At 36.4% G+C, this 13,693-nt stretch overlaps 1 protein-coding gene across 2 annotated transcripts in view; it reads right to left on the minus strand.

The window, feature by feature from the left end:
• Positions 1 to 4,960: 4,960 nt before the first annotated feature.
• PPARA (peroxisome proliferator activated receptor alpha) overlaps positions 4,961 to 13,693 on the minus strand; it is a 38,110-nt gene continuing 29,377 nt past the window's right edge. For both annotated transcript variants that reach the window (XM_080393352.1, XM_080393351.1), the window contains exons 6-8: positions 11,238 to 11,440; positions 7,867 to 8,314; positions 4,961 to 6,117 (exon numbers count right to left, since the gene is read on the minus strand). In XM_080393352.1, coding sequence (XP_080249478.1) covers positions 5,870 to 6,117; positions 7,867 to 8,314; positions 11,238 to 11,440 — 899 coding nt within the window. In that variant the 3' untranslated portion in view covers positions 4,961 to 5,869. The remainder of the gene's footprint in view (positions 6,118 to 7,866; positions 8,315 to 11,237; positions 11,441 to 13,693) is intronic.

A 13,693-nucleotide genomic window follows, 5' to 3' on the forward strand; every position in this document is an offset into this window, starting at 1 on the left:
TCAACTTTAAGTACCTTATGCTTGATCTTGCAGTCCGTATTTAAAGCCCAGCCTCTAATCAGATTATTCTCTTTTGTGCATGCAGCCTATCCCCTGGGCAGAGGAAACCCGTGAAATTGAGGTCCTTGCAGTTGGAATTCTCTTTTGAAACATCCTTGCACTGAACTCTGACAAGATCGACTAACACAATAATAAAGGAGTTCAAGAAAAAAAACCCAAAACCAACAGCTTCAGGAGCAGAAAAATATTTTTAAAACCTGTAAGCACATTAGAGAAAACAAGAGAGGAAACGCCCTTGCCCTAGGACGGGTTTAGTTAACATGAATTTGTATCACATATTTACAGTGTAAAGTGACATTATCCGGTAGTGCCTTTTACAGGTGTTTTTTTCATTGCTGGCTATGAAATTGAGTAAAGAAGTAGCTGTAGGTTACCACAAGAAACTCCAGTAGAGCTTTTATAAATAAGACACAAACATCTTGGTAGACCTGTATGGTCATCTTGGTACCTGTATGGTCACACTGATCAAGTGAAAATTTCAAGATGCAGTGATTTGGGGAAATAGAATTTTATCTATTTATCTATATAATGCACTAAGTATAAATCATTGCTGGAACATTTGTAACATACTGTGCTTGCACTAGATGCTATGTTTTGACTACAGCAAAATAAAAAGTGTACCTTTACAAGGTAACTTTTCTACTGGGATTTGTTAGCTGGAATGCTGTAGGCACAGCCTGTCACCTGAAACACAGGACACAGAATCCCTGTGAACAGATTCTGAATTCACCTCTACTTAAAATCATAAAGGGAACGCTCCTATAGAAAATGCCAATAACGGCATTTCAACATTTTGTTTTGCATTGTCGAATTCCATATTTAAAATACATCTATAAAAACTACAAATCAAGCTAGTGCAGGTAGAAGGAAATGATCCTGAATACACTTTACTATTCCTAGTAAGCTGCAAGTCAGTTCCTCGGAGAATACCAGTAATGGAGTATTAACAAAATGTAGCTCTCTTTCGCGCTCTTTTCAGAATTTTAAGGAATATGAACTACTGTGCTGTAAAGCAAAGATGAACTTAGTTCTATGAACTGTCTTTCATATTGGTGAACTTAAGACATTAAAAATATTAACTCTGTTTTGGAATTGCAGCTCTTCACCTAGACTTACTTTTATTAAAATTAAATAAAAGGAAGTCCACGTTCTATGTGAAAATATATTTTAAAATTTTGTTACAGTTGTCAATAACAAACACTGAGAAGTTGCAGAATTTGTGATATTTCTTCACAAATGATACAGTAATAAAGACTAGACAGGAATAAATAGCAGTTTGTCTTTGACTTCAGGCCCATCATCCTTACCCCCATAAAAGTATATCTTTCCTCACTGTACAAAAGGGTTCACAAGATAAAGTATGAAACAAATATTTAAATTAAATAATTTACGTATTTTTCTTAAAGCACCTCTGTAATATAATTTAGTGAAAGTTTATATCTTGCAATTATATTCTCATATTTTACAAATTGAAACATGAAGAAATGGTATCACATTAAATTAAAAAGATCCCACAACACATAACAATATCAATAATCTTAGCTCAAACCCACATATAATTTAAATCTCTAGTAGAAGAAGGATAATAAAGCTGATTAAACCTAGATTTAAAAAAAATTATATGCAGATTATTAAGAAAGCACTTGAGATACAAGCAAGCACCAGATACCACACTACACCTTCAACACTTAACGGACCAGGGTTTTGGGGGAAGGACCATTATTTGTAAGACCTTATGCTTAAGCAGTATCACAACTGCTGCAAAAGCATTTGTTAAATATAGTTGCAAATTTTCAACTAAAAGGGACACTTTTAAGGAGAGACTGAGCTGGAATTGTTCCTTTTCAGACACAGTACAGGCAGCTACAGTGTAATCTTCGCTAACTGCTTTGTCTGAAATGGTGCGTAAGTCATCCAGGGTTTCTGATAGAAATAAGGAGGAAATTCAAATAGTATGTGACCCAGCTCTCATGATGAATAAATCTCTCCAAGTTTTACCAGTTTGAATAAACAAACAAATGTTTAGATGCTTATTATAAGCTCTTTGATTCGCAAACTTGTGCTAGCTCTCTCATGAGAACGGACTTAGTGCAACTGCTGGTATTTCCTAAATCTGCGCAGGCCAGAAATAACGCAAAAATATGCTCTTTGGCAACACTTCAGCTTTCTAGCAGCTGGCTAGAACCAAAGCAAAGGCACATGGAAATGGCAATTAAGTAAAAAAGGAGATTTCTTTAAATGTTAGGAAAGATTCAGTTTCTGTAAGTGGAAAACGTTCCCATCTATTGTCTATCAATTTGTGTTTATAATAAAAGTGGGATTCTGAAATTTAAAAAGGTACAAAGTAACTGATTTTTTTTAAATGGCAGTTGTTTGCTGTGACACTGAAGACAGTACACCTTTAAAGAAAATCTTTAAGGAGGAGATAAAAATGAACATCAGATTTCCCTAACACTTGACACAAAGCCTTCCTTTTCCTTTTTTTTTTCTTCCCCTTTGTCAAAGTACCTAGGGCATCTCAATAAATAAAAAAAGTAAAAAAACCCTCAAAAATGAGTACGTTATATATTTGTTGAAAACTTAAGTCATACTGTTGTTTCCTAGGATTTTTCTCAATTCTTCTGTTGTCTCTTGTCTTAAGCTGTTTGCGGGTACTGCTTGCTAACCAGAGTTCTTTGGTGCTATAGTAAAAGCACTGATCACTTTCTTTCCCTCCATAGAATGGGTATTTTAAAATATTAAATGATCTGTATAAGGTGGAGAAGCTGAAGGCTCCTCAGTATTAGATCTCATACTAGTTAAGATTCCAAACTTCAAAAAAACCCAAACACAAACTGAGTTATCTCGAAATTTAATTGGCAAAAGCCTGCTGCAGTCATCTACTGCAGTAGTGAATGTACTTTGTTAGAAGTGTAATGTAGAGATTAAGAATTCCTTTTGCCCATTAATGCTTGGGAAGTGACTTCTCTGCCCTGTGTCATTCTTTGACAAGACTGTGGGTATGTCCACGGTGCAGCAGTGTGGGCAGTGGGATCCATCCAGAATTTTAGGCTATGTTAACAGCTTGTTCATATTTCTGTAATTCTGAGATGCGTTCTTTCCGTTTTTTTTTTTTTTTTCATTAAAGGTCTTCAGTTTAATTTAAAACAGAAATCAAAGTTTGGTGTCCAAAGAACTAGTCAAAAAATGCTTGCTGGTTTTCAAATAAGAAAACAAAATGATCTGGAACAGGAAAAATGCAAATTACGCCAAAAATCCCAACACCAATAATAGGAAGCTGTTACAAGCAGCTGTTAATATAGCTAAAACTTTATGCCTTCCGCTGAATTATGCTGTTTTCAATTCTTTATAGTTTTGTTGAGTATTTAAGGATTTATTATCAATAAAGTGTTTTAGCCACTTTTGAGAACAAGAGCAGTAAAAATAGGTTTTGTCCACACTGTCCACATCTGATTTTCCTGAGAAATTTCAGTACACCTCAACTATGGAACACAACATTGAAATTTGCCCTTTGCAAAAATCTGAGCTTTGGGGGAAAAAAAAATTAAAAAAAAAAAAATCAGCTTATACTTTTATTAGAAGATAAACTTAAAATAGTTGGCTATTAGAGTTTCAGTATGCCATCACAGAATGGCTATGGTTTAATTTTTTTTTAGTAAACAATATTGCATATCAATTATTTCAATGCTGAATATCTTATATCTGAACGCCACAGCTCCCTTGTGAAACATGGCTGACTGGAAGAATAAAGCAGCATCATTGTTAAAATACTAATGTTATTTTTGAGGGCTTACTATCTGTACTGCTGTAAGACACAAAAGACAATCCATTTTTCATCTGCTGTTTCCTGGTAAGGCCAACAATATTCTCTTAATAAGGCATTAGAAGCAGCTGTAACGTTAAGGCCTATTCTTGCTGTTGCTGACAGGTGACAGGAAAGGGGAGAAAATTTTCTGCTCATGCATTTATTGTTTCTATCCTGCCCTTGACGGTTACCAAATTTGAGGCCTATGCTTTACTGTTTTACACTAACTATATCTGGCATTAAAACCTCTGCTAATGACCATCACCTGGATAAACACCAAATTGCTTTTAAATGTGTAATTTATCCAATGTCTAGCCATGCCAGCAGGCCTGTAAAGAAACAAGCATTGTGACTAAAATAAGAATCATAGTGTGAGGTTCTCACCTTATCAATCTTATTTAATTCTTGTAATGAAGGTTTAAGATTCTGAAGTCTTCAAACATGCTACAGTAAAAATGTACAAAGTGTCCTCCTGTGCCACTGAAACCTAAACTATCGTGAAAATGCCAAGATTGGCTCCTGAGATCTTTGTGTTATGAAAGAAGTATTAAAATAAAGAAATAATAACGTGAAGGTACTGTATTAAAAAAAAAAAAAAAAAAAATTAAAAAAATAGCACAGTGTCTTGCATGCAGCTAGCACTTTAATGTAGCACTGATAAAAGATTCTGTAAAATGGCAAAGTCAAGCAGTTCCTTATGGCTTATTTTTCATCAGGAGTAAGTACTACTGTAAAATCAGGAGTTTGCTCTCAGGAACATGATAATCTTACTCTCAGCTGTGCTGTCTTTCATAATATTATGCAATCACACCTACAAACACTGTTCTTGGTAATATTGTCACCTTATCCACTGTGGCTGTATGGACAAGGACAAAATTTGGCAACATAATCTAATACTTCTATTCAGAAGGCCTAAGAAATAATAGAAGGAAATATATCCGAGTGGGTAATTGGAAAAAAGAAATAGTGTATTCATCAGAAAAGTCAATGGGTCCAAAAAATTCTTATACTGCCAAGAAGAAAGAAGGTGCCTTTCCTATACAATCATTTCTTCAGAGTAAGCTATCCCTGCACTAGAATGCTGTGCAGCTGAAATTCTTTTTTTGGGGGGGCTAGAATCAGATTTTTCAGTCTCTCCAAAAGCCTACCTAATTTGAAGTAATATTTTTAAGTCAAAACTGCATCTTAAAAGTTCTCAAAAAGACATGTATAATAAAGTATGATATATTTTCCACCAGGGACATTTTTATATTTCCTTAAAAGACTTTTGAAAAAAGGGTTCCATCTCTTTCTTACACTTACTCTTCAAAAAACACCTGAATGGAGCATCTCTGCTGTATTTTAGATAGCTCTTTGGATTTTATTTCATTTCATAAAAGAACCATCTTTTAAACATGCTAATCCTAAGGTATACTAATGTAATACTATATGAAGCTGTGCTGCATTTCATGGAATTAGAGCAGCAGCGGTTCAAAGGTCGTTCAGATTTTTTTAGAGGTGTATGTACAGTAACATCCAACCATTTGATACACCTAGACTGACTGCTGTAAGAAAAAGCGTTAGTTGGTTCTCAGTAACTACTATTAGCCAAAAGTGCATAATCTTTATGATTGTGCATACACCTGGAGAGAATTTGCTGAATTTGTTATATTAACTCTAAAATGACTAAGCCAAGAGGAAATACAATTTTGTTCATTTCTGTTACTTAACATTCTGATTTATTGTACAAATAAGTATTCCTTACCAATCTTCAAATTTCCAAATAAAAGAACCATTGTAAAACACTTCATAAGCACTATGATCAGTATTCTTCTGCAGAACTCTTTCAAAAGAAGACAAAAGATCCCAAACTGAAAGAAGTGTAACACTCCAGTTACCCAGCTTTTAGATTTCTCATGCTCTGAGCTGAGTGAACAGCAGATAACTGTGCAAGTAGTTTTGCTCCCATCTGTTATTAGTATTGCTTTTGTCTTTAAATATTGTGGAAAAAAATACTAAAAATCCTTAATACATATCCCTGTAGATTTCCTGTAGTAAGGGGTGTAAATGTGCATCAGATTCAGTCTTCTTAATTATCTGAACAAGCTGAGCATGCTCTGTGACAAGTTGTCGGAGGTCAGCCATTTTTTGGAGAAGTTTCGGGAAGAGGAAGGTGTCGTCAGGATGGTTGGTTTGCAAATGAAGTTTCAGTACATGCACAATGCTCTCCTGCATTTTTTCAATGTGTCCTACATTTACAAGACCAGGACGATCTGTTCTCAAAACAAAATGATACAGGTGATAATTTTATAATTATTCTTTAAAATAGGCTACTTTATAGATTCTATATTGTAGGCTACAGTGTGTATTTACAATATACACTGAGGACAATGAGGCTCAAAACGAATCTTTAAAAAAGAAAAAATAATAATTTTTTTTTTAAAAAAAAAGTAGTGTTCTATCCCTTTGGACAAAGTTTTGTCAATGCCCGCAGTTACCTGAGCAGAGATTTCATACAACCTGTGCTACAACAGAAAAAAAAACCCACCACTCTCTCAGCCCAAAACCCAGCAGAGATATCCAGCCTAGAAATCCAGTTCTATATTCTGTATGTCCTGATAACAGAATTCAAACAGTAAGGATGGAAAAAGAAAGCATGTGTCTACTTCTAGAGAGTTCTTGAAGTCTGGTAGCAATACGGCAAGACATAAATAACAAGCGTTAACTCTTGGTTCCCATATGTATATTGGCACAGCACAAGTTACTGACAGGACGCAGAGAAGCACTATTAAGGATGTTTCACTCTTCCTAGTCTATGATCTCATTTTCAGCTACCTACAGTCCTATAATACCTTTACTCTCCATATCGAACTTCTCTGTAAGAATTCTGGGGCATCAGGCTAAAACTGAAGCTAGTTTCAAGAAGGGGGGGGGGGGGGGGGGCGGCGCAGGGAACCAAACCAAACCAAACCATTTTGCCTGCAAAGAACTCCCTTGACTTTTGAAAATGTCAAAATACCAATGTATTGTGCACAAGTAAGTCAAGATTTGATGGGAATTTGCTGCCTAAACTAGCACATGAAGCTTTTGAAAGTCTAAAGATTGTATCTTTCTTCTTGTAAGTGCTGAGGACGCAACCGGAGCAGTGAAACATCCTATGCATATGGCTGAATGCAAAAAAGGGAGGGGGGAGCAGTTGTTGGAACTTTCCTGATCTTTTCTTTCCCTTTCTTAAAACACTTATGGATAGATTTGAATTTAACCTTAAACATGAACTGAATTTAACCTTAAACGTGAACATCCTTGCTTTTTGGAGGAAAGAAAGAATTACAAATTATTGTTAAATTTGTGTTCCTTTACTCACAAAGAGTTCAATCAACAGGCATTAACAAAACAGAAAAAAACAGAAAAGCCAAGCCCCATGTCCTTAGGTACTACGAAATAATTTTTAAAAATGCCATCAGCTAATTTTTTTTAATTAGCTAAGTTTTTTTTTTTTTTTTTAACAGTTAGTGATATTCAACTCAGAACATAGGAAGGCATCAACAGAGCTGTGCATTTGTGCAGAACCCATTACATGATGCAATCAGCAAGTGTCAAAGATGAGCAAAGCTATAACCTGCACCTGCCTCCAGTCTTATTACATAGTATTTTTTCCTGCCCATTTGGCAGATACAAATAGTGTTTCCAATCCAGCTTTAAACATAAAAAAAAAATCCTCCACACCTCAAACAAAACAAACACTAACGCTCTTTGCATCCCACTTTTAAAAACAGAGAGTAACTAGACCCCTCTCTGTGGCTAAACAATTCCAAGCACGTCTACTATTCTGCAAAGCAAAATACAGGCTCAGAACTTAACAGTTACACAGTATCTTCCACGAAACATGCTAAAAGGGAAAATGACATAGTGGTAGAATTGCATCTTCAAGAAATATGTAAGTTTTTCTATTAAAATTATTAATTTATGTAAAGAAAATTAAAAAAAATTACTACCTTAAAGAACAAATAAGTAATGCTTACCTCCACAGCAAATGATGGCAGCAACAAAAAGCGATATATCACTATCATCCAATTCCAGTGCATTGAATTTCATTGCAAAATCAAATTTTGGCTCCATTATGTCACAGAATGGCTTTCTCAGGCTTTTCAGGAACTCCCGGGTTATAAAACCATTTCCATAGGCTACCAGCATCCCGTCCTTGTTCATCACAGATGCTAACATGGCAAATATGGCTTCATAAACCCCATATTTTAACAGTGTCACTTGATCATTCAAGTCAAGATTGGAGAAGCCAGGGATAGATTTGGCAAATTCAGTAAGTTCTGTGACTGTCTCTACAGACGTACACTGGCAGCAGTGGAAGATTCGAACTTCTGCTTCCTTGTTCTGAATTCCATTGGCTACCAATTTTGCCACCAGAGTCTTCTCTGCCATGCACAAGGTATCCATATCATATATAACAAATGGCTACAGAGAAAAAAACCAACCTAATTCAGTTACAAAATAATGGTCATTAATCATTGGTTTCCTAAAGAATATGTATTTTGATAAACTTTAGCTTTCACGCTAATCAGTCTTCAACTATCAATAAACCATGAGTTCTTTCATATTTCTGCATAAAGAGAAACCACATATTACAGAACTATGAACTGCAATATCTAAGAAGAGGTCTGCTCTGCCAATGGCAATGCAAATAATAAAATGTAAATATGTATCACATATCTTTAATCTAGTTTTATGTGATAGTTACAATGAAGATCCAGAAGCACTGTGCTTAGTATGCATACATCCATCTCAGAGCAAGTCCCAGAAGGTTTACAAAAGACTTGTATTACCTTCTCCAGAAGTCCAGGTTATTCTGCCTACAAATCCTATCGATTCCTAAACTAACTACACTTGATGCACATCATGATGCTTTCCTGAGGTATCCTAGGGGGAATACAGACAGTCATTTAAATATAGGACAGCAGATTTGCACAAGAATGTGAACTCTGTACTGCTCCTCTGATTACCAGATTTTCATAGACTATGTCACAGATGATCTATCACAGAAACTCAGCTCATCTTTTTAGCTACAGTTAATGCCAAGTCGTCTCTAAAGCTGGAATCCCACTAGAATGTCAGACAACACAAATTTCCAGTCTTGACCATGGTCTTTTCCGTAACCCCCTTAGTTTAAAAAAATATGTGCATTACAAACTGATGAGACAGTCTCTTAAAACTTCATATTAAAAAAAAAAAACAACATTCCGACTTTCTGAAGAACTATCAGAACTCAAAAATATTTTGATACATATCTGAAGACCAGTAATCAAAACAGAAGACAATCCACTAAAGAAAAACAACAAAATCCAATGCTTCCCAGCCTATCAAAGTCATGGCGATGGACCCTGAGCGTAAATCTATTTCCATAAATGATAAGCAAAGAACCTTCCCTGTGCTGTTTTGCTCATTGCAGATTAAATATCACAAGGAACACTTGGTGTTCTGTTAGAAACTCATAGAATTCACTTATTTCACTTAGAAAACTGTCAAACATGCTAATTTCCTACATTTGTCCACTTTTTAAATGCTTATGGGAACTACACATTTCATCTCACTTCAGTACTTAGTACACAGAACTGTCTATGTAGATATGAGCAGAAAGTGGCAAAGCAATAAACCGACCACACTTCTAAACCCTTTAAAACATGTAACCTATCCTGTAAATCTTTTTGGAACTTACCATCATTTCACTATTCAGAAAACAGGTATGGCCAAGGACTTAGGAGCTAAACTTAAAAAGGATACCTTGTCATTATGAAAAATGCTAGTTCTTTCCGAAATGAATTACAGTGGTGTAAAGAATTAGGATTCAGCAAAATCAGATGTTAATGCACTGTTCAGAAACAGGTGGGCTATTAATTCCCCACAACCACCACCTTTTTTTTTTTTTGTAAAAAAAATCCTGTTAAAAAGTCAAAAGAAAATTAAAACGTTTGTTTTTCCCCAAGAGATGATAAAATAGCTTATAAAATCTCTCCTCTTCCCTGCATAATGAAGAATGAAGAAGCAGCCTGTTTATAACATACTAGATCTGGTTCCTCATTAATTTTTACTTGTAAATTTACCAAGACACATGCAAGCCACTATCAGCTAGTCAGTCAGATGACTGTAATCCGAGAGCATTGATCGCATAAATGCAAACACAAAAATTAGGATGCCGTGACCTAGGATCCCTGCATGTGTGATACGTATTGTAACTTAGGATTATGGCATGTGGTAACAAGCTTGAAAAGGACTTTATGCAGCTACCTACTTGGTAAGGTGTTAAAGCATGGTATTTGCAGGCTTATGTCAGTTTGTACCCCCAAAAAAGTTCAAGCCCGTGCTTCATTTTAAGCATCTCTTTAATCCAATGAAAAAACCCTGGTATTATTCATATATTTCCCTTTTAAAATACAAGCCTGCATGCTTGGCTAGACTAGACTACAGTATGTCAAATTCCATAATTTAGAAGGCAGCTTGCCTACAATTTTTATAATACTCATCCCCACAGTTACATGGTTTTTATTATGGCATATTTAAAAATTCTTCCCTGCAAATTTTTACTGAGATTAAAATTGTTCCTAAAATAAGATACTTATCTTCTACATATAATTAACATAAATCACAACAGAATTAAAAACAATACGCATAAATTGAAGCAAGTTAGTTCTTACAATGGTTATACAATCTCATCTGCTACAAAACAAAAAGCAGTTGATAGTATTATGTAGACCTTGGATAAAATATCCTGAAATAAAAATAACCTCTACAGCATACACGTCTTCACAACCTTGCTTGCTTCTCCCTTTCAAAGTAACCATACAGTAAAGACCAGTAAGGCTGGGTGAGGAAACGGCCAGAACTGTAAACAAAGAATTACAAACTCAAGTTTTCTCTCCTCCTGTCAGTAATATTGTTGTGATTAAAACAAGAGTCATACAGAGCTTCTATACACCCTAAAAAATAACAGTATTTATAGTGGCATTTGTGGCAGAAAAACATTATTATTTGTTTTTCACTGTCATACAGGAGATTAATTTTGAACCATTTCCCCCACCCATACCTTCAGATGTCACCTTTGGTTTTTTGATTAAGAACTGATTTTCTTTCCCTTGTGTCTTCCATAATTTAAGGTTATGAGCTTCCATTTACAAGTTAATCACCCAATTTTCCTTAAGCTTCCTATTCCTCTGATAGTGGCTAAAACCAACTGTATTTACTACAGGTATTCTTTTTGCATATTTCATGTCTGTATTAGCATGATATTTATTTTCTAAAATATGTGCTTAAGAGTTTAACAAATTATTATAATCACCTTACGTACTTGCCAGCTTTACTTTAAAGTTACAGCAGAAGTACTTACTGGATTGTTGTTAGTTTTCCCTGCCAGGATGATTCTGGCTTTAACCTTGTTCATATTGAAGTTTTTCAGGTAAGCTTCATGAATTCTTTTGGCAAGTGATTTAAGATCTGCCATTTCTGAATCTTCTACGTAATTTTCACCTGTTAGAATTTCTGCTTTCAGCTTGGCCTTCTCAGACCTTGGCATTCGTCCAAAACGTATTGCTGATGGGAAGACATAATTGTAAAACAAACACAAGTTATACAAAAACCTATGCCTTTTACTGTTGCTGTTTAGAGCATAAAGATTTTTTGTCTAGAAAAACGGAGGTAGTATCTTTATTATGATAAATTAATGGGTGAAAAAATCTCATCCAGTCAGTGATGAATTATCAAGACAATATACTAAACCAAAGGTAATCAGATGTTTGAGAACACAAACTGCTATCTGCAATGAGCTTGAGCTAGAACGCATACCTTTTTCCTTGTACGTTATCTAAGTAGTGGTATTTTGTTTTCTTCTTATTGTGTTCTACAAATCCCAACGTGAAACTCAAAGTCCGGCTTGGGAATTCTAAAAAACTGAATAAACTCCTGTCAGGAGCTTGGCAGAGAGCACACACACCAGCTGGAGAGCTGCCCGGGGAGTTACTCCACAGGGAACACTGCAACGGATTTGGGCCCAAATCCCATTGCTGATTCTGACCCTGCTGGGGCATTCGGTTCTTTATGCACTGAAAGTTCAGTTCAACGTATCTGTAGTGTCTAGTGAGAACAAAACAGACCGGGGACCTGGATTTATACTCAAAGGCTATAGTAAAAAAATCTCCTCCTAGACCCAGTATTTTATGCTTCTTTTTTCAATAGACTGGTGCTTCAAGACTGGAGAGGATGAGAACAGAGTTTGAGTATCCAATCTAGTCAATAGGATATTCATTTGAGAGACAGGAGATGCAAATTTGAAACACCACTGGATATGGAGGTCTCCCAGTTCTTGCGCAAGTGGTCTTGCCATTCAGCAATAAAACAGGCATGTCCAGATCCTTCTTCAATTTCAGTTTAAAACTAAACCAGCTCCATTTTAAAAGGGGCCTTACCCTCTGATGGTGTGCAAGGTTTTGGGACGGTTAATATAGCTGGTTGCTCTTGCCACATTTCAGCATCTAACCAGTGAGAGAACAACCTCGTTGCTTAGACCAAGCAATTCAGAACATAGGCAGAATTAGCCCTTCAACATGCCCAAGAAATTTTCTTGTGACATTAAGGAGGTGACTCAAGGCATGATCTGAAATACAGTTTTGGACTTCAATGGAAGTCCAACATGGAAGGCCTATTTGGAATCTGGCCACGGGTCTATCAAAAAAAGTGGAAGAATACCTGCTCTAAACTGAAACGTAAGAGTTTTAAGATCGTGGCTGTAAATCCAGTTCTAGCTCTTTGCCCAAGAAGCATCACCTGCAAGTTAGCAGCCACCTCCTTCCCCCACTGCCTCCTATGTGTTTGCTCCAGTACAACTGCTACTACTCCCTTCAGCTGGAGCACAGCTGCCCACAGCATTTTAGTAGGATGAAACAGATCCACCTGAATGTTAACATTCCTGCCAACCAGCACAGCTCCCTCTCAACTCCTGCCCCAGAGATGTTCCTTTGTTGGCTGGCACACTCCCCCCAAGTCCACTGCTTCAGGAAGGTTATCACCAGTCTTGCAGAGACTATCAACCCTCTCCCAACAGACCTTAATCTCTGTCAAGGTTCATCACAAAGGAGCCAGACTTCCCCTGAACAAGAAAGACAACTCTCCCAATGTCTCTTGCTAGAAGTCTAGACTACAATGCCATAGGCAGCTTCCCCAACCATGTCCCCACACCAGCTATATTGACTGTATAGTTTCCTTTGGAATTTTGTCTCCTAACCCACAGGTTTTCACGTAGCCCAGCATTTTCGCCTACTTTTCACCTACTTCCCAATTGCGCCTGCTCCCAAGTTCAGCCTTGACACTATCAGAAAGGAAAGCAAACTACTATCATCTGGCCAACCAAAATGTGCTTTCTCATGGCTTGGCCTCTCCCTCTTCACCAAAGTTGCTTAGCAAACTACATACTGTGCATAAAACTGCCTTGTGGGTTGAAACTGGCCTTCAAGCCACAGGCTTATCAGCCTTATCTTAAATCATTAGCACAAACAATAACATAATTTTTAAACTGGATATCTAAATGCTCTGAATTTTTACCATTCCATTTAACAAACAACCTACCAGATTCCTGTTCCACAGTCAGCACAGATCTTTACCCTCCCCCCACACTCCCTGAACCACCTGCCCAAGAGCTGCTGCACTGTAACCTGAAAGATAATGAATTCTGGTTTCCTACAGGTTTCTATCCTACGTCATTCCCTTCCACAATGAGCTGGTTTTCTCCTCCTACTCCTCTACAATGCCCTTGAGCAGAATTCTTCCAGTATTGAAGTTTGTTTCAATGGG

This window comes from Falco punctatus (genome assembly GCF_963210335.1).
Source record: "Falco punctatus genome assembly, chromosome: 6".
Lineage (NCBI taxonomy): Eukaryota > Metazoa > Chordata > Aves > Falconiformes > Falconidae > Falco > Falco punctatus.